The following is a 21915-nucleotide window of genomic DNA, read 5'->3' as shown; positions in this document are numbered from 1 at the left end:
CCTGCTGCCTAAATATTTTGCCCTGGTTCCTATACCTTGAAGTTAGACTGGTCGCTGTCTTTGCAGTCAAACAACTCAACTATTTCACCTGATAAAATGCTTGTCCTGGGGCCAGCAGGTTGTGTGGTGGTTAAGGCACTGGATTCCCACATGGTCAACTGCGATTTGAGTCCTAGACTCAGTAGCTTGAAACTCACAGCATGTGTGTGTGTGCGTGCCCAAAATCTCAGGAAGAGAATAGAGGATAAAGGATTGGGTTGTAGCCATCCTCCTGGGGGGATGATTTCTCACTTTCCCTTTCACTATCTATTTCTCTCTCTCTGGCAAGTGCGTGTGCCCTGTGGCAAAAACCTTAAAAAAAAGCTCATCCTCCAAAAAGCTTTCTCCCACACCCTCTCTCCTTTCCCATAAGAAGGAAGCACTCCTTCTGCTATGAGGCTGTAGTGTTTTGTATTTCTAATAGCACACTTACCACTTGCAGCCGTTTTTTTTCAGTCATTTGTGTTGCCAGTTGTCTAGCTCCTCTGCTGGAATGAGTGTCCCCGTGAGTTCAAGGACCATGACTTATTCAAGCTATTTCTCTGTTCCTAGCGAGCACATTCACAAGGGACATGGAACAATGTCTTTTGGAGAATGCTGCTGGCTCCAAAGCTGGGGCCTCAGTCAGACAATGTAAGGGGAGTTATATCTCTAATGAACTTCCTAAAAGCAAAGCTCTTCTAATCTCCAGTGGTTAGGAACAGCTGTGTGGGAATTTTTGCCAGTCCTATGGGTAAATGGGAACCTGATTCTTTCTAGAGGACTCATGCAAGGGACTCACAGCTTTCCAGTTGCATAATACATGTCTGGACGTCCATGGGGAAATTCTTCAAGTCCATGGGGCAGGCCAGAGTTAGGGTGATTCTGGGAAGAGAAGAGAGTTGAATGATTCTGGGAAGAGAAGGGAGTTGAATGATGCTGGGAAGAGAAGGGAGTTGAATGATACTGGGAAGAGAAGGGAGTTGAATGATACTGGTTGCACAAATCAGGGCGGCCATGCCTCTATTCTAGTTAACTAACAGAAAACCAGTTATCCAGAAATGGGAAAGGAGGTTGAAACACTAATATTTATTGAATAAATATATACATATTTCTATGTTCCTGATATGGAAATGGAGGCACAGAGAGCTAAAGTGTGTCAGCTAAAGTCATAGTGTCAGTGGAGTTTCTTTCTGGCTTCTATAAAACTGTCTTTAGCAAGTTACCTAGAGGTCAGAGGTTCTATCCCATTCCTATTCTCCTGTAGAGCCCTAGTGGGGAAAGAGCCCAAAGTTTAAGCTGAGTAGGTAGGCCTCAAACCTACCCAGCTGCACTTGCAGCAGGTGCTACAAATGGTTCTTGGCTGCTTTCCTTCATGCATTAGACTCATCAAAAGTTATTTCAAAGAGGCTCCCTGCCTTCTGGGTGTCCAAATACAGCTGACTCACATCTGTAGGCTCATGCTGGGGTCAGTCAAAAAGTAGCAGGCACCCCAGGATTCTGAGCTAGTTGTTTATTTTGGATTGCTCAACCCTTGTAGAGGCTGCAGACTCAGAACCAGAGGGAGTCACTTCAACAGAATCTGAGGCCTGCAGCTTGGGTTGGGATACAAGACTTCAACTTGAAAGGCTTTGGGAACATCTGAGCACCTGCTGCAGATAACAGAGAAGAAAGGCTCTCAGAACTTGAAGAGCCTTAGATTCTTAGGCCAACTCCCTCATCTGACAGGTGAGAAAACTGAGGTGCAGAGAAGGCTAGTTTGGGATTTGCCTGAGGACACAAAGCAAGCTAATGGCTCAGCTGGGAATCAAAACCATGTCTCCTGGCCTGTGGATTCTGAGTTCTAGTGCAGTTGGCCCATGTGTTTGCTGGCAGCCTTTCAGATAACAGCCATACTATTATCTTGAAAAGCCAACCCTTACCCTAAGGCACCTGACCGGTGGTGCTCTGGTTCATCTTAGCTGCTGCCTCTTGGCGGCACACAGAAAGGCACACAGCTATACCCACAGCTCTGGTGCAAGCTCTTTTCAGCACAGTGGAAGCAAGAGGATAAAAGGGAAGGGCAAGGGAGGGGAAGCCGAGGAAAAAGAAAGGAATTGTAGTAGGAGAACCGTGAGGGGAAAGTAAACACAATTGAATTTCTGAAGATAAAAGCTCCAAAATGGGGCAGCTGTCACATTGGGTTAATTTCCTGAAATTAAATGACCTTGGGAACATTACTTTCTGCTGATTTGTCCTTCTGTCATTTTGCACCAAGACTTAGCTTCCTGGAGATATGAAGCTAGTCTGGCAGCAGCAAAATTCAAACAGGATAACCCTCCCCTCCTGCCAGCCAGCCAGGCCTCAGTGGCCATTTCCTAAGTCATCACTCTTCCAGTCTGAATGTGTACTTGGTGGAGTGGGGTCTGGCATGAGGAAGGCCACCTGCACTCCTGATTCCTCGAAGCCTGCTCCTGGGCAGTGAAGTTTCTAAGGCCCCTCAGCCTGCTCTCAGAGGGGCCTCAGCTCAGACACATCTGCGAGTTAGGCCTTATAGAGTTTCCCCCATGGTTATGGTTACTTAACCCTCCTAATGGGAGCAAGTTTTATTATACTGAGGAACTAGAGGTTGAAAGGGGGATAATTTATTGGGTCTTCAGAAAAATCGGGATGCATTTTGCATAGAAAAACATGTCCTAACTTTCCCGATGACCTAATAGAACTGGTTTAGCTCTTTAAAAATAAAAGGACAGTCATTTAGTCATCATTTATTTGAGTTCCTATTGAATACCATGCACTGTTCTGGTCTTTGAGAGGTGTCAGATCTACACTAACATGAATTAAAGTTTAGGCTCTACTAACAGTGGAAATTTTGGCAAGTTACTTAAATGTTCAGGTCCTCACTTGTCTAATCTACAAAATGGACATAATAAAACTTTATGGGGTTGTTAGGATTAGATAAATAACAATTTTCCCACACTGTGAGTAATCCTCAATGATTGGTAGCTGTGTAAGGTCATTTCTTCACTTCTTGGATTTGTCTGTTTTGCCTGTGCCTTGGGAAGGATATATTAGAGGCTAGGTGGGAAGAGGGTCAGGAGACTCTGGAAGCTTTGCCCCAATAAGGTATCTGAAGGACACTTCATGGCCAGGAAAGGGGCTCCTACCTAAGAGACTCAATAGATACGAGGGACAGAGTTATAGAAGGGGTGAAGCAACCCTGGCTTATACTTGTGAGCAATACTATCTACTAGGCAGATCCATTTGTTTTGAAAGTGAGGTGATTCTCCAAGGTTTGTGTCTTTGCTTCTGCTATTGATCATCATACTATCTTGTTTTATCGCAATGCTGGACAACTTAAGCCCCGCCTTCTGTAAGATGTCTTTTCTGCTCTTCTTGGTTATAATGAACTACCTAAAACTCATCATGGCATTTTATTCTTACTTGCCGGGTATAAATGATACAGCTGGGTCTGTCTATTCTGCAAAGGTGTAAGGTTGCCAGGGCCTGGTTCTGTTTGCCCCCTCCTCTTAGTGTCTGTGCCCAGAAGGCAGTGGGGCAAGGCATGTTCAGAGAAGGGAGTGGATGAACCTGCACAGAACTCACCTGATGCTGTAGAGGACATTCCCATTCCGAGAGATCCTCAGCAGTTTGTTGTCTGTGGTGATCTCATGGAAATGAGCCCCCTTCTCATTGGCGAAGAACAGGTCAGGTTTCCAGATGGAATCCAGCATGGATGGGTCCAGGTCCAGAGAGTCATCGGGGTATTCGTTATAGGCCAGACGTGGGTCATTCCACTGCTGCCGCAGGAAGATATTGACCCTATAATCCTATAGCCAGGAGATGAAGAGGTGCAGGAAAGCTTATGACTGGCATGCCAACTCTTGGAGGACCCAGGTGCTTTTAGCCAGTGCTCCCCAAATAAAGTCCTCCTTTTATTATCAATCCCAATAGTACAGTAATTTTTATGTACACTAAGGTTGGAGAGTCACCAATCTCAGACTAAGAGGAAAGACTAAAAGTTGAAGTCTGTGCATTCAAGTTGAGCAGCCTAAAGAACAATTAATTCCCAAGCAGTGAAGGCAGGATGGGGGAAAAATACCATAGTGTTCCTGCTGGCCCTAGAGTTCCTACTACTCTGTTTTAATACCAGCTTTCCATTGCTTTCTGTGATGTGTATTGATTTGTATGAGAAGGTTTAATTGATGCCGTGGAATCACATCTTACTGATCCCTAAACTCAATGCTTAATAAATGTTTCTCTGGTAGAATGTGTAGTTATTCTACTGGAAAAATAATTCATAGATCAAATCAGTTAGAGAAATGTTAGAATAAATTAAATGCAACAGGTTTCTTTATTGCAAGACTTCTCAGATACCTTAAAATGTTAATGACTTTTGGGGCCAGCAAGTGGCATGGTGGTTAAGGGCAGTGGATTCCTACATGATCGACTGTGGTTCGAGTACCAGACCTGGTGGCTTGCTTCCTCACTTTCCCTCTCTCTTACTCTGTCCCTCTCTGGTCAAATTGAAATAAATAAATAAATAAATAAATAAAATTAAATAAAGTAATTCTTTAAAAAATGTTAATGACTCGTGTGCATGTTTAAGAAAGTGAAAGGGTATATAATATTTCTTGGTTTGTTTTGGCTACAGAACTCTTTATTTTGTGTATAATGTATGTCTTCTACAGAACATAGGTTAGAGATTGCCATCCTACACAAAACTCTACCCCTATGCCCCACCTCTTTTTCCCCTCCTTTTTCCAGATGAAAAAATTAAAGTCTAGAGAGAATCTGGACTTGGGCTACTCTGAAAATGCAGGAGCAGAGCTGATTCTAGAAACCAAATGCTGATTCCTAGCTGAGTCTGTTCAGTCACCCCTGCTCATCCTAGGGGAACTAAAGGAGTCCATTTAGTTTCCATTCACAACCTGAGGAGCAATGAGTGATATGAGCAGGTCTCAATGGCAAGAAATTGGGTAATACAGTTAAGAAAATATTTCCATTAAGGAAAGGCTTTAATTTTGTTGGAGAGGCATTGTAAACTTGGGATCTTTGCATATTATGACATTGCAGGTAGAACATGGGGTATTGTCGTGTTTTACAAAGAAGGACAATGTAGCTCTTTGTGTTAGATTCCCAAAAGGGTCTGTGGTTTCCTAACAGATGAATAACTTCAGTTCAAATTCAACTTTAAATCAACTTTAAATGCTCTCCTTCAAGGAATAATCTCCACACCTGAGATCCTACTATTGTGCGTTCCTGAGGATGCTGGATAATGAGGTCATGGTGTATTTGCCTTTTTTAAAAAATAATTATTTATTTTATTTATTCATTCATTCATTTTTTAATTTTACCAGAGAGAGACAGAGGTGGAGAATGAGAGAGAGAGGAAGTGAGAAAGCAAGCCACCAGATTCAGGACTCGAACCCTGGTCGGCCATGTGGGAGTGTCCAGCGCCTTAACCACCACGCCACCTGCTGGTCCCCATGCTGTATTTGCTTTTGAAGTACTGCTTCTAAAACCATATCAGTCTTTCTGGGGAGAGGTGGGTAGAGGCTGAGCATGTGTATGCACATGAGTGAGACAGAGTGAGAGAAAGAAGGCACCCTTAACAGGACTTGTTCATCCTACCGTTGTTTTTTCCTCCCCTTTTCCATCCCATGAAGGTCCTGGCCATGATCACACATGCCTGACATATTTTTTCAGCAGCTGAAGCTGGAGTTTAAACTGTGGTTGGCCATGTGGGATCCGGCTCCCTTTGCACAGCTCTTAACCACTGTGCTACTGGCCTGTCTTCCTTATCAGTCTTATCTGTCATCAGCAGGGGTGAACTAAACCAGCTTTCCTCCTCACTCCCACCCTCACGCTGGCTTGGTTCCTCTGCAGCACATGCCTCCTTCTGTTTGCCTATAGAAATATCAACAGCTTCAGAAAACGATCCAAGATATTTTATAAGATTGTTCTATAATTTAATTGTCGCTTCTCTCTACAGTCCCTTCGAAGATGACATTTAGGCTCATAATCTCATGTCTTATAAGTCCCCTGGTGGAGGGAGGACTTAAGGATGCTAGTTTTTTGTTTTTGCTGCTGATGGCAATAGACTGCTCCCAATCTGGCCCCATCTGATCAGGTGTTAAAAATCAGCTCTTAAGAACCAGCAGTTAGCATAATGGCTATGTCGCTGGACTCCCACATAGCTGACCGCGGTTCGAGTCCCGGACCTGGTGGCTTAAACTCACGCAGGGCGTGTGTGTGTGCATGCGTGCCCAGGATCCTGAGAGGAGAATGGAGGAGAAGGGATTGCGGTGTGACCATCCCCCCTGGGGGGTGATTTCTCGCTTTCTGTCTCTATGTCTCTCTCTGTCTGTCTGGTGAGCGCACGTGCCCCCTATAGCAAAAATCTCTCAAAAAAAAAAAATTAACTCTTTCTCCCTTGGATTTTACATGAAGAGAGTGTGTGTGTGTGTGTGTGTGTGTGTGTGTGTGTGTGTGTGTGTGGTGTGTCTTTTGAGAAGGCAGTGGGCAGGTCACATCAGAGTGAATAGACGACAAACGGTTGGGCAGGAAAAGCTTTCAGTCCCCAAGCCCTTGCTGCACTTTTGATGTTCTTGCCAATGACTTGTCAAGCCCGTTTTGTGGCTGGGAGGAAGAAAAGAAAGTGGCATTTCTTAAAATGGTCTGTTAGGCACCAGGCGCTGTTCTAGATACTGTCACATACATTTAATCCTCACAAACCCCTGTAAGCTAGACACTCAGATTCCCACAGTGAGGGTAAGGAAACAGATTTGGAAAGACTGAGAAATGTATCTGAGGCACAGGGTGAGTGAGTGGCAGAGCCAGGGCAAGATCTTCTTTAGCCTGCCCTCTAGTGAGTGCTCATGGGTTTTGCCACAAAGGCGTGAAGAGCCAATTCTATGTGGGGATACCCTTTCGCATCCTCATTGCAGAGGCAAAATCTGCCTGCTCAGGTAAGTCTGATCTCCTGCAGGACCTTTGATGACCCCAGGCTTCTTTGACCTCTTCCTTTCTGACCTTCTAGCAAGACTGAATCACTAGAAACATTTAACTGTGCTTCCTTACTGTGTGTGCCTTATCTCCTCAACTCTATTGGGGGCTATTGCAGGGATAAGTCAGACCTTATATTTCTTCTGCACTATTCCACAGACTGCACACTCAGTATACCTATGAACGGCTCAATACCCAGAAAAAGAAGAGGATGTAAAGTCAGGAAAAGGTGGAACAGAATGGGCTGTCTTTATTTTACAGTTGTGACCCAGAGGGGGAAGGTATTTCCTAAGGTTTTTTGGCAGTTTAGAGAAGGACCTGGGATTAGAACCTAGCTTGGCTTCTTTGGGCCTCACTTGTAAAAGAAGTTATGCTAGATCGTTTCTAAGAACCCTTCCAAATCTGACTGTTAATTGTTGCTAGTTTTATTTTGTCCAATATTTAACTGAGCATCTACTAAGTGCCAGACATTTTTCTCTCTTTCTTTCTCTCTCTCTTCTTTCCTTCATTTCTTCCTTCCTTCCTTCTTTCCTTCCTCTTTCCTTCCCTCTCTCCCTCCCTTCCTCCTTCCCTCCCTCTCTTTCCTCCCTCCCTCCCTCTCTCTCTCTCTTCCTTCCTTCCTTCCTTCCTTCTTTCCTTTTAATTCACTATAGGGTTCTCACACTCGCCAGCGAGAGAGATAGGAAAGAGGGAATGTGGGAAATCACCCCTCAGTGGGGAATGGCCATACTGCAGTTCTTCTCCATTCTCATCTTGAGATTTTGGGCATACATGCACATGTGCCTGGCATGTTTTTCAGTTTGACAGGTCTGGGATGTAGGATGTGGGATCTAGCTGCTCCAACCACCACACTGTCTGGTCTCCAGACACTTTTCTAGTTATTGATAATAAGGAAGATATATTTGTCACAAAGCCTACAGTATAATGTATACCCTACCGAGATAAGGACTTTAACAGGGGTTAATTAAGTACAGGGTGCCAGGGAAATGTAGAAGACAGTTTCTCCATCTAGACTTGAATGTGGTGATCAGGTAAGTCTCCAGTCAAAACTGATACTTAAGGTATGGTGATCTCAACTGGGCTGGACTGAGGTGTATATCATGCTGGCTAAAGTCTCTTCACAAGTATAGTAACTTAATGTATAAATAATAATACAAAATATATACATTTAAAAAAACTGATACTTAAGATGAGGCCAAATATGATTGAGGTAAAGATGAAGAACATTTTGGGCAGTTGTAAGTGCATCTGTGAAAGCCTAGCGGCAATGTGAGAGTGTGGCACTTTAGAGAGAATAGCTAGTAAATGAGAGGAGGGAAGAATGGATTCAGGATCTTGCAAGGCATATGAGGAATTTGGGCTTCATCCTGATAGCCATGTGGAACCTTGAAAAATTTTAAGTAGGTATGGACATCATTATATTTGAATTTTATCTCTGACATTTAATACCTGTTGACTGTAAAAGATCTAAATGTACATCATCTACAGGAGAAAAAAAAAACCCTGTAGGATCTCATTGTGGAATGACCAATAAAAAGTTATTGCAAGAGACCTGGAGAATGGAGCTGTGTCCTCGGGCAGCTCGGTTCCTTCTTGCATGCTCTCTGCAGCTGCTACCCAAGTAAGTTGCTGCTATTGATTTTTTTCTCTCCCTACTTGGTAAACAGCAGTGGAAAACGCAGTTGGGAAGAGATCAATATAATTGGTGTAATAGGCTGAAAGCTAAATGCTGTTTTGCTTACTTAGCCCTATACTTATGTTGGTTAGTGTTTGACATGCTAGGGGTCCATGTTCAAGTTCAAGGGCCAGAGAAACAACATTTTGAATTCTCCACCCTAGAGCCTCAGGTTTCACCTCTGGTAACTGATTTCTAGTTTCCATGTTCTCAAAGACAACCCATAATTCTGAAGTAGGAGGCATTTCCAGAGCCCTAGTTCAACAGTCTTTAGCATCAACTCATCCATTCTGCATCTCAGAGTCCCTGATGGTCTGGTTTCTGATAACTGGGCAACTAGCTGCTTTGCTGGTAAGACCAAGGTGGAGCATCGATTCATTCATTCATTTATTCATTTCACAAAGACTTATTAAGAGCTAACTGAGTGCCACCTACAGTTGGGTCTGCCCCAGATGCTCACTCCTTATATGTCTAATTTCATACTCTAACCTCTCCCAATAAACTGAAACTGAGTATTGTGGTGACATAGAAAGCATGAGGTGTTTTAGCAGAGAAGAGCTAAGTGTGTTGGTAGAAATGGGATGTGGAGGGCAAGAGGCATGCCCATTGCAGTAGGAACCAAGAAACCTCATATCAAGAGGTGGACGAAAGCACCAGATTCTGGCCCAGCCTAGTCGCATGGTGGTTGAGGAGCTGGATTTCATATGGCTGACTATATGGGTTGAGTTTTGGACTCAGCAGTTTGAAAGACAGGCCGGGCACTTGTGTGTGCATTCCCTAAATCCTGAGAGGAGTATAGAAAAGGGATTGCAGTGTGGTCATCCCCCTGGGTGTGCTTTCTCACTTTCCCTCTCTCTGTTTGTACACTATTTCTCTGTCAAGTGCATGCACCCTATAGCAAAACTTAAAAAGAGAAAAAAAATAAAGAACCACATTCTTATATCTTCTGTCTCAGCATTGCAGCCCTCAAAGGGAGGTGGATGTCTCTCCTCTAAACTCAAACCAACTATACAAACATGTATTAGGCCTAGTGGGAGTTCAGTGAGGTGAAGGCACAAGGTCTTGGTTTATATGCTTAGATAACTCAGCTGATCCTAGCAGGCAAGGTGAGACAGAAACACATCTACCACACAAAACTGGAAATGACAAGGGTCATGAGAAGTATAACAAATTGCTATTAGATATTTCTCCCCGGTCTAGCCAGGTTGGGTGAAACTGGAAAAGCTTCTGGAGAGAAAGTGGCATTTAAGATGATCCCTTTCGGTTTGTTCTGTCCTCCTGAAGTTAGCATCTCTAGATCTAGGATTGTTCCGAGATAGGAACACTGTCTGATTGTGCTTGGAAAGGAGACCAGTGATGTGTGGGGAGGAAGGACAGAAGTGAGGATCGCTGGTTTAGAGCAGGACAAGATAGGTGGTCTAGAGCTGTGGCCTCAGGGTGTCTATAATTAGAATATGTAAGCTTGGGGGATGAAGGAAACTCAAGTTGGAGGAGTAGCACAACCAAAGGTGTGTAGGCAGGGACAGTCAAATACTTCAGGTTAGCCCAACCATTAGCAACATAATAGATACCATTTCTCTTTTGTTGAGGACCTAACATTTCTCATTGTGGCTAAGCGTGCCATACACTTCAGTTTATTTTCTCTTTAAGACAACCCTATGACATAGGGGCTTTTATTTCTATTTGTTTATTTTTAAAGTTTATTTCCTGAGAGAGAGAGACAACCCTTCAGTAGGGCCCTCATGTCGTGATCTACCCCCAGCCTCAGCTGGCCCTAGTACGGCCATGCACCTGCACCTGGTGTGCTCGGGGAGGTCCTGGAATGTGAATGCAGGACTTTTCCCCTGTCACTCTGGATTTCCCATGTGTGGCCCCGAATCATGGCCTGGCTCCCACAGGCACTTCAAACTAAATTTTAGAGATGAAAAAGGCTCAAGGTGATTAAGTACTTGGTCCAAATTCACATGGTTAGTAAACTGTGGGGCTGGAGTTTGAACCTGATTTTTCTAGTTATATAAAGTTCATGTTCTCAACTACTCTGTTGTGGTAGGCATTACTCTCCGTGAGGCAAGGTCACATCACAATTTCTTCTTCATTTCTCTCTTTTGTTGGGATTTTGGGCACCTATGCACACATGCTTGGCATGTTTTTCAAGCTGCAGGGTCTGGGACTTGAAATGTGTAGTTGGTCATATAGGATCCAGCTGCCCAAACACCAGGCTAGCCCTGGTTCCCAATTTGCACTATTCTGACAATTGTATGTTGTCTATTTCCTTTTTTCATATAATTTTAAAGCAAGTTCCATCTATTTTTATTTTAAACCATATATTTAAAATATTTATTATTTTTAATTAAATATTTTTAAAAGTATTTGAAAATTAAATATTTACTATTTAAAATACTAAATATTTTATTAAATATTTAAAATATCTATTCACATTTTTCTTAAATATTAAAATGGTTGATGAAGGAAATTTAGTAGACGTAGTATACTGTGAACCCACTGAGAACATGTGACAGGTTGGCTCATGAATATCTTGATAGTAAGTATCAGGTGGAGAACTTTGGACTGGGATGTTAAACAGTGAGGTGAATTCATAACCAGTAGCCAAAGGGTGTGAATTGAAGGGTGGTTGTTAACTTGGAATGAGAGAAAAAGGACAGTGTTGACAGTGTAGGGCACATTGGTGAGACATGCCACTAACTCACTTGGAAATATAGAAAATAAGGCCACCCTCTGAGAGAGAAACTAACAACAGAGATGAATATGCAGTAAAGGAGCCAGGCGAGATCCAGCATCAATCACCAGGACCCACATACGATCTCCATGATTTAAGACAGGCCTGTGCTTGTAATTTAATAAGTAAAAGTCTAATTTATTGTATTGCTTCTTTAGAGAAGGATTTTATAAACATATGTGAGACATTTCATCCTGTAGTATAAGTTAGACAGTTCAAGAAGCAGGAATTTGGCAGTTGGCAATCTAGCATCACTCAGGGATTGTGTCATTATGTCCAGGGAACATCAACTTTCTCATTACTGGAAAGTGGGTTTCTGTGTGGTGAGGAAAAGATAGCTTTTTGGATTTCTTTCTGGCCTGGATGACATTTCCAAGACCATCTTCCTCCTTTCCTCTGATTTCCGGTCTGCCCAAAGCAACTTTTGCTTCGATTCCTGAGTATTCTGATAGTGGTTTAGGAGCATATTCATAGAGGACACAGATGTTCCTATCATTAGAATGGAAAGCCCTATCGTAAATCGAAATAACTTGGCAGTCTGCTTTTCTCACTTCAGTCTTGTGGGTGTGATTTTCCTGAGTCAGTTTTCCTGAATTTGATCTGCTAGAGGGCCACACTCTGGGCTGCCATAAATTTACTGCTGTGATACCTCCCTTGGTGGGGTGTACTGGGAGAAAGTCATCCAGCAGATGATACGGAGACCGCTCATAACTGCTTCTGCTGCCTGTAATGGACTAATAGTGTTGCTGGGAGTTCACTCCTGGGCCCTCTCTTAGCCTTCAGTTTACAAGGCTTTGTGAGTATTGAACGACATCTAACTGAATGACAATGAACAGGCTTTCTCTTGGATTCCCCAAACCCAAGAGTACAAGAACTGACCTAGCACCAGATGTGTAGAAAGACGGAAATTGTAACAGAAAAATCAGCAACATAAAAGATCTTATCGAGCGGGTCCTATAGCCTAGCAGTTAAGGGAGCTGGATCTCATACCGCTGACTGCAGTTCAAATCCTGGTCCTGGAGGGTTGAAAAACAAATGGCATGTGTGCATGCATAACCCAAATCCTGACGGGATGGAGAAATGGAGAAGGAATTGCAGTGTGACCATGCTTCATTAGAAAGTGCTTTGTTCCTCTCTCCCTTTATCTTTGTCTCTCTTTTCCAAGCACATGTGATACCAGCAATTTTTTTTAAAAAAGATCTTATCCATGAGAGCAATGACATAAATATCCAAGACTAAACCTATCCAGAAACATGTAAGTTATATATTAGGTTGTGGGGAAAGTCATGATATATTTTTCTATGTTTCTATGCAAGTATACATTGTGACTAGGACCAGCAGATGGCATATTACTGGCCTCCCATGTAGTCAACTGTGGTTTGAGTCCTGGACGCAGTGGCTTAAAACTCACACTGGGTATATGTATATGTATGCCCAAAACCCTGAGAGGAGAATGGAAGAGCAGGGATTGAGGCATGCCCATTCACCCTGGGTGGTGATTTCTCGCTTTCTGTCTCTCTGGCCAGCGTATACACCCTATAGTAAAAATCTCTTTAAAAAAAAGCATCTTGACTTTTCTGACAACCCAACATATTAAAAAATAAAAAAACCCACAACTCTAAATATTTACGGAAAAGTGTAAAGGAATTCCTATATAAATGAAAAGACATACCATGTTTGTAAAACATTGTAAAGATATCATTTCTTCCTAAGCAATTTCTAGACTTAATGCATTTTGGCAGTCAAAATTTGAGTGGATTTTTATAGGCCTCCACAAGCCGATTCTAAAGTTTGAGTGGAAGAAAGAATGAGCTGGAAAGGTAAACACAAACCAAAAAAGAACTTGTAAAAGAACAACAGACATAGCAATTTGATGCTGAGTAGTAGTAAGTAAAGCAGAAACATTATTAGTGCAGAAACAGAGCAATGGAGAACTAAACTGAGCCCAGAAACCAGAAACCTATATATGGAATTTAGCTTGTTAAAAAGATAACATTTTGGGGGACCATTTGGGGGACCAGCTGTTGGCATAATGGTTACGTTGCTGGACTCCCACGTAGTTGACTGTGGTTCGGTCCTGGACCCAGTGTGTGTGCATGCGTGCCCAAGAGCAGAATGGAGAAGGGATTGAGGCATGGCCATCCCCTCTGGGGGTGTGTGATTTCTTGCTTTCTGTCTCTCTGGCGAGTGCATGCACCCTCTCAAACAAAACAAAACAAAACAAAACAGATAACATTTTGGATAGATGGAGAAATACTGGCTATTTTTAAGAGTATTAGAATAATCACTATCTAATCAAAGAAAAATACATGTAAACCACCACCAGATACTTCACAGAAAATTAAATTTTAAAGGACTGACCCCATAGTCCAGTGGGTAATTGGAGAACATCAGGAGCTGGATACCATGTGGCCAACCATGGTTTGAGTCCCAGCCCTAGTGCCTTAAAAAATGCACTAAAGTTATGTACATGTGTCTCCAAAATTCTGATGGGATGGAGAAATGAAAGAAAAAGGATTGTGGCATGACCAAGCCCCATTAAGGGGTGGTTTTTCTTATTCTCTCTCTCTCTGGCAAGTGCACTCACCCTCTCACAATTAAAATTTAAAAAATAAGATTAAACTTAAAATGGATTAAGGAGATAAATTTTAAAAAGAAACCTATTATATTATTCAAGATGTTCAAACAAGATATGCAAAAATGTTCAAATTCACTAGGAATCTGAGAAGCAAATTATAAATGACAATGAGATACCATTTTGAAAATCCCATTTGGTGAAAATACAAAAGCCTAATAGTATTTTGGGTTGGCAAGGATGATGAGAAAGGTACACTATTGTAGGGAATGTAAACGATTGAACTTTTTTTGGAAGGGAGCTGGGCAGTAATGCCTATCAAAATATTTTTTAAAAAGTGCATGTCCTTTGATAAAGCAATTCCACTTCTGGAGTATGTCCTAAGGAATGCACAGTTATGCCCAGGAATGCTCATCATGGTGAAGCTTGTAACAGTAAAAAGCTGGAGAAACCTAAAGGTACATCAGGAAGAGAGTGGTTAAATACCATGAAATGATGACACATTCATCTTATGGAATTTTACAGGGAGGCTATAGGGTCTGGAAATATAGATAGTATCACTATTGTCATATATTTAATGCAATATTAATTAGCTACATATGTGTTCTTCCATATTTCTATATCTGGGGATGAGTAGAGAATTTAAAAGAATGAGGCAGAGCTCTATCTAGCTGTGTGCAGAGAGACTCCAAGTCATAGTGGAAGCAAATTGTATCACACAGCCATATTTTATACTGAATCTTATTTGTACAAAGAGGTGCCTATGAGCCTAACTGTATATACAACCAGGGACAGGGGACTAGAAGGCTATATGTGAGATTTTATTTGTAGTGGTTACTCAGGATAGGGCAATGAGAATTGGAGGGGAAGGCAAAATGGGGGCTGGCTGGCCTTTCTTTCTTTCTTTCTTTCTTTCTTTCTTTCTTTCTTTCTTTCTTTCTTTCTTTCTTTCTTTCTTTCTTTCTTTCTTTCATTACTTCTTCTTCTTCTTCTTCTTCTTTAATTTGCTATAGGGTATGTGCACTTGCCAAAGCCAGAGAGAAGGACAGAGGGAAAATGAGAAAGCACCTTCCAGAAGGGATGACCATACTGCAATTTTCTCTCCTCCATCCTCCTCTTGGGATTTTGGGTACACATGCACATGTGCCCGGCATGATTTTCAAACCTTTGGGTCTGGGACTTGAATTGCACAATCAGTCATGTGGGATCCAGCCTTTATTTTTCTTTTAGATGTTTGCCAGAGAATGAGGTGCTTGCCAGAGAGAGAGACAGAAAGGGAAAGTGAGAAATCACCCCTGGAAGGGATAGCCATTCTTCTCCTCCATTCTCCTCTTGAGATTTTGGGTATGTGTGCACACATGTCTGAAGTGTTTTTCAAGTTGCTAGGTCCAGGACTTGAACTGCCAATTTGGCTATATGGGCTCCAGTGCTTTAACCATCATGCTACCTGCTGCCTCAGATCCAACCATCTTTAGCACTATGTCACCAGCTGGTCTGGGACATTCTTATTTCTCTCTTTTCTTTTTTATTGACCTAATTACAAAATATTGTGTTCAGGTATTACTTGTGTACTTAAAGATAATTCCCGATAATGGTTGCACATAAGCATACTGTGAATCGACATTTTAGCATGGCTACCAAAATGGAAAGGTTTTGGAGATAAAATGTATAGAAATAAATTTTAAAGTTCTGAGGAGGTTCCCCAAAGGCTTCTGGGGGAGGGAGGCTAAGACTGAGGGAGTGAGATTCCTGGATCCTGCTCCACTTCAGTTAGAGCAGTTCACTTTCAATCAGTTTGTCAAATGCCACATAAGATTTGCCTTAAAAATAAACTGTGGGGACCAGCAGTTGGCATAATGGTTGTCACTGGACTCCCATGTAGTTGACCATGGTTCGAGTCCCAAGCTTAAACTCATGCCAGGCGCATGTGCATGTGTGCCCAAGATCCTGAGAGGAGAATGGAGGAGAAGGAATGGAGGAGAAGGGATTGCAGTGTGGCCATCACCCCTGGGTATGATTTCTCCCTTTTTGTCTCTCTGTCTCTCTCTGTCTTTCTAGCGAGTACATGCACCCTATAACAAAAACCTCTCAAAAAATAAATACATAAATAAATAAACTGTGGAGGTAGGCTGCTGGTAAAACAATGCTTTGAAGTCCAATGACCAGAGGGACCAGCAGGTGGCATGGTGGTTAAGGCACTGAATGCTCCCAAATGGCTGACCACGATTCAAGTCCTGGACCTGGTGGCTTGCTTTCTCCCTTTCTCTCTCTCACTGGTAAACCTGGAAAATAATAATAATAATAATAATAATAATAATAATAATAATAATAAAAATAAAATAAAGTTAAATAACATATTTCTTTAAAAAAAAAAGAAATTCAATGACCAGGATAAGGATGGTGATGGCCTCCACTCTGTTCTGTTCTGAGCACTATTGGGGCCTATACTTATTTCCTGATTTTTTTCATCTCGGTGTGGAATGTACTCTGAGAAGAGTTCCTGATGGTGAAGGTATTGAAAACTAGAGAGGATGGTTGAAAAAGCCAGGCTGAGGGAAGGTCTAAGAGAGTTGACCTCAATTATTTGTTGTCAAAAAAGTCATGATTGGGTTGTCAGAGAAGTCATGATATATTTTTTTTCTATGCAAAAACACATCATGACTTTTCTTACAACCCAATATTTTAAAAGCAGTCAGGCGAATTGATAGGTTCAACAAGGCACTAGGGTCAGGACTAAACTATGGGTAAATGGAAATTTCAGAGTTGTCTAAAGATGAAATGGGCTGCTTTGGGAGGTAGTGTGTTCCCCATCACTGGAGGTATGCAAGTAGAAACTGCTGGCCATAATATCTGGGGCAGGAAATCTAACAGAAAGGGTTTGACTAGAGAAACCCCAAGGCCAATTCTTTCCACAAATTAGCTATTTAGCTCTGATGATCCAAATATGTATAAGGCACTAGAAATCTAGAGATTGCAGAAAGAGACAAGCTCTCAACTCTAATAAAAAAAGCAAGCAAGGTGACGCACAAACAAGTGGACTTATACATTTTAGACATTTCTGTAGGGATAATAAAACATGGTGATGTAATAACTGGGAGGGGATGGGACATTTTTTGGTAGGGAGTCAGGGAAGAGAGATCTGAGCTAGGACCTGACAGATCAGAAAAAGCCATTTATACAAAGATCTTTCTGGATGGAGGGAACAGAACATAGAAAAAGCATTAGAAGACTGTTGCTGGATATAACTTTTTTAAAAGAATTTTTTTTTTAATTGCCAGAAGTTGCATGTATTTACCAGAGAAAGACAGAGAGATAGAGAAAGAAAAGGGAAGGAGAAAAAGCATCTCCTAGGGGGTGGGGTCATGCTGCAATCCCTTCTTCATTTCTCCATCCTTTCTGGATTTGGGGCATGTACACACACACTCCTGGGGTGTTTCTTTGAGTGACTGGGGCCAACAGCAGTCAACTATGACTGTTTCAAGCTGCCAGGGCCAAGCTGCTATGGTAGAATCCACTTCCCTTAACCATTAGGCTACAGGTCAGCCCTGTTGCAGGATTTGAAGCAGGATAATTCTGTGATCTGACTTGAGGTATAAAATATTTCCTCCCAGCAATGGTGGAGAGTGGAGGGAGCATGAGGAAGGGAGAGAGGAAGATCAGTTACTTAGAAGGCATTTTGGTCAAGCAAGAAAGAGATGATGCCGGTTTTAATAGCAACAAAGTTTGAAAAAAGTATAAATTTAAGCTTTCTTCCTATTTTTTTCATTGCCAGGAGATATATCCATTCACCAGAGAGAGGGAGAGGAAGTGAGAGAGTGAGAAAGAGCAAGAGCAAGAGAAAGCACCCCCAATGGGTTATGGTCATGCTGTCATGCCTTTTTCCTCCATTTGGTCAGGATTTTGGGGCATGTTCACATGCACACACATGCTCAGCGTGGTTTTCAAGTTGCCTGGGCCAAACTGCTATGGTTGGTGATGAGGAATCCAGCTCTCTATAGACAGGGCTTAACCTCTGCAGTTTGGGGCCAGTAATTCAAAATACCTGCCTCAGTTCCATGGATCAATCCCAGAGTGGATGGCATTGAGAAATGACAGCTTCCTGGCCAATGTATTAATATTTATGGTTCAACATAAGAGACTTCTAATCTCTTTGTGAGATAGCTGCTTTCTTATATTTTGAGATTTTATATGCAAATACTCAAAGGGATGGATGACCAATTTCTTCTTATGATGCAAGTTCTACTAGAAATACACAAACCCTATTGAGTTTCTTGTTAGTTGTGGTGCAGAATACCTCACATGGCCTCTTGGCTCTGCCATGTCTCTTGTGGCATGCCCAGTGGATAACCGGGCCAAGGATTCCAGGAGTCAGGCAGCCCAAGGATGATCACTGGCTAATGAAATTTATTGGCTGAAAAAGCTTGAGTGAATTAAGACTCTCTGAGCCTCAGTTTCCTCATCTATTAAAATGGGATTGTAGTATTACATGAAATAATTCCCATGATCCACTAACCACAATTACTAGGCTTTCAGAAAAGTGCTCAGTAAATAATAATCACCAATTCTAACATCTCACATTCTCTTCAAAGCAGAACTTCTCTTTTTCTTTTTTTGCTATAGGGCGCGCGTGTTTGCCAAAAAGACAGAGAGAGAGAGACAGAGAGACAGAAAGCAAGAAATCACCCTCCAGGGGGGATGGTTATGCCGCAATCCCTTCTCCATTCTCCTCTTGGGATCTTGGGCATACACACACCTGCCTGGTGTGAGTTTAAGCCACCAGATCTGGGACTCGAACCCTGGTCAACTACATGGAAGTCCAGTGAAGTAGCTACTATGCCATCTGCTGGTCCCCAAAGCAGAATTTTTCTTAAGCCCTATCTTTTGCTTTCTTCAGCTCTGAAATCACATTTCCTAATTTCATATGTGTTTTCTCCCTTTCACCATCTTCCATTGCTAAATCTACTGAATGCTATTCTCTCTCTCTCTCTTTCTCTCTTTTTTACTTTTGGCATTGTTGAACATGCGTAAGTTTCTTAAAATCCTTTCATCATTGGGAACCAGCAGTTAGCATAATGGCTATGTCGCTGGACTCCCACGTAGTCGACTGCGGTTTGCGTCCCGGACCCAGTGGCTTAAAACTCACCCTGGGCGTGTGTGCGTGCATGCCCAAGATCCCGAGAGGAGAATGGAGGAGAAGGGATTGCGGCGTGACCATCCCCGCTGGGGTGTGATTTCTCGCTTTCTGTCTCTATGTCTCTCTCTGTCTGGCGAGCGCACGCGCCCTACAGTGAAAATCTCTCCAAAAAAAAAAAAATACTTTCATCATTTGGGTCATCTGATGAGAATGTTTTCTCCTGGAAGGTTTTGACATGGAGAGTACCATGATCAGATTGCTACTTTAGAAAAATTACTCAAAATGACACAAGAGCACTTTCAGGGTGCCTGGTACATAACACACATTGAGTGTTAGCTGCTATTACTGTTGGTTGTCGTTCTCTGTGTTCCATAGTATCCTGTGCACACCTCTGTGACCTCATGCACTACACTGTGGTGTTATCTTTGCCTTCTTTGTCCAATAAACTCCTTGAAGCCAGAGATCTACTCTTCGTGGATGGATGTCTGGTTCCTATTTACTTCTGTAAACATGATCCTATTTTATTTGTCTTCAGGTAGGGCCTTGTGACTGCCTGTGGATGATGAAATGTGAACAGAAGTGGTTTATGTATTTCTAAGTAGAGAGCATTTACTTGCCAGTCATGGGCCAAATATTTTTACTTGCCAAAATTTGTTTGGTGAAGCCCTAACCTCCAGTGTGACTATATTTGGAGTTAATCTTTAAGTAGGGTGATAAAGGTTAAGTAAGCCAGATGGGTGGAGACCTAAGCTGATAGGACTGATGTCTTTATAAGGAGAGAAAGAGACATCAAATCCTTCTCTCTCTCTCTCTCTCCACATTGAAGAAGTCATGTGAGGATCCAGTGAGAAGGCAACTTTCTCCAAGCTGGGGAAAGACACTTCTTACTAGAAACTAACCCTGAAGGCACTTTGATCTTGGACTTTTAGCCTAGGGAACTGTAACAAAGTAAACTCAGTTGTTTAAGCTGCCCAGTCTGTGGTATTTGTTATGGCAGCTCAGACTGACTACTGTACCAGTGTTTAACCCTTCATTGTGTTCCTCATTTGCACAGTCAATGTGGAATTGCACATTGATATGACAATGCAATGCCAAACCACTACACAGAGGACAGTGGCTCCAGAGAATCTCCTATATCTGCAGCAGATTTTAGATGGGTGATACATAAATCTTCATTATTTTAAAACACTGAGATTTTGGGGGGTTATTTGTTATAAAGGAAAAGCTTAGCCTAATATGTCTAAAACAGACTGTTTTCCTAGAGCCCAATGCCATGTTTAGCCCATACAGGACATTAATAAATGGAGTGGAAAGCATGAGTAAATAAAGAACAGTAAAAACAAAGACAAACAAAAAAACCAGAAAGCCGTTTCCTTGTATTTATGTGTTGGAGTCTTGGCTGATTAGTTCAGTAGCTAGAAATCTTTTACATTTCTGTGGCATTAACAAAAGGCTTGCAAAGCTTTGACCCTGTCTGATCCTACATGCCCTTCTTAGAGATAGGTGTCTGGGGAACTGAGGCTCAGAAGTGTTCCATGATGCAGAACTCTTGATCCTGGTCAGGGCTTTGTCCTTTGTCCCTAATGTCTACAAATAGGGTTGAACTTGTAGACCGTAGCTGCATTGCTGCATCTGTCACCAGGGGGCCTGGCCATAGTGTCTGTCTGTGCCAGACCCTTGTGCTAAACCAATTCTTGGCAAGAGAGCCTGGAGCACATGTCCTAATAATGGAAATACTGAGATTCATGCCCAAAGGCCAGCAACACACTCACATACGTTCTTTTGTTCTTTCTCTCTTTCTCACATATTTTTGCATGCAGCTCTGTAAGACTTCTAGCTATATACATGCCTCCATGTATGTACTCATATGTATGCCTGCCCACACACATATATAGACATTCTCATACTTACATACTGATGCACATTTAAATACTCTTATTTATTCACACACATTCATATAAACATATACTCACATGCACATGCATATACATACATGTAAATATACTGACTCAGAAGCTGAGACATATTGAAATCTCTTTGTATATCCACACAGAAATACATAAATAAAAATAATATACTAAGTATTCATTCCTAAGTGTTTTCACATATCCTACACACACACACACACACACACATGCATAGTGTATGCATATGATCACTTACATGTTTCCACACATACATATGTAAATACAGAAATACATGTACTGATATCCACACATGATCATGCGTATTTCTATTTCTCTTTGAGGTTACATGTCTAAATATTTTTAAACTAGCATATACACATACACATGACTGCGTGTGCATCTGCACTGTCCCATAGTCCCACAATATAGACCTGCATATTTTTTTTTTTGGAGAGGTTTTTGCTATAGTGTGCCTGCGCTCACCAGAAAGAGAGAGACAGAGAGATAGAAAGTGAAAAATCACCCCCCAAGGGGGATGACCATGCCACAATCCCTTCTCCTCCATTCTCCTCTCAGGATCTTGGGCACGCACGCACATGTGCCCGTTGTGAGTTTAAACCACCGGGTCCAGGGCTTGAACCGCAGTTGGCTACATGGGAGTTCAGCAACATAGCCATTACATTAACTGCTGGTCTCAATACCTATATATTCTTACTGCACGAATACATAGATGCTGCAGACATGTTTACATACACTCACAAGTACATGTTTTCAGACAAGTTATTAGGCACCCTCTGGGTTCTAGTTCTAGTTCTTTCTCTTGTGGACTGCAGAGAAGTTTAGATCGGGACTCCCTTTCCTCTTCTTCCTTGTCCATTCCTG

At 42.1% G+C, this 21915-nt stretch overlaps 1 protein-coding gene across 2 annotated transcripts in view; it reads right to left on the bottom strand.

Moving 5' to 3' along the window:
* GLRA1 (glycine receptor alpha 1) overlaps positions 1-21915 on the bottom strand; it is a 102739-nt gene that overhangs the window by 32314 nt on the left and 48510 nt on the right. For both annotated transcript variants that reach the window (XM_006150820.1, XM_006150821.1), the window contains exons 4-5: positions 3604-3827; positions 821-903 (exon numbers count right to left, since the gene is read on the bottom strand). In XM_006150820.1, the coding sequence (XP_006150882.1) occupies positions 821-903; positions 3604-3827 (307 nt within the window). The remainder of the gene's footprint in view (positions 1-820; positions 904-3603; positions 3828-21915) is intronic.

Source organism: Tupaia chinensis, unplaced genomic scaffold, assembly GCF_000334495.1.
Source record: "Tupaia chinensis unplaced genomic scaffold, TupChi_1.0 Scaffold000301_1, whole genome shotgun sequence".
Classification (NCBI taxonomy): Eukaryota; Metazoa; Chordata; class Mammalia; order Scandentia; family Tupaiidae; genus Tupaia; species Tupaia belangeri.
This window is presented reverse-complemented; position numbering and strand designations above follow the sequence as displayed.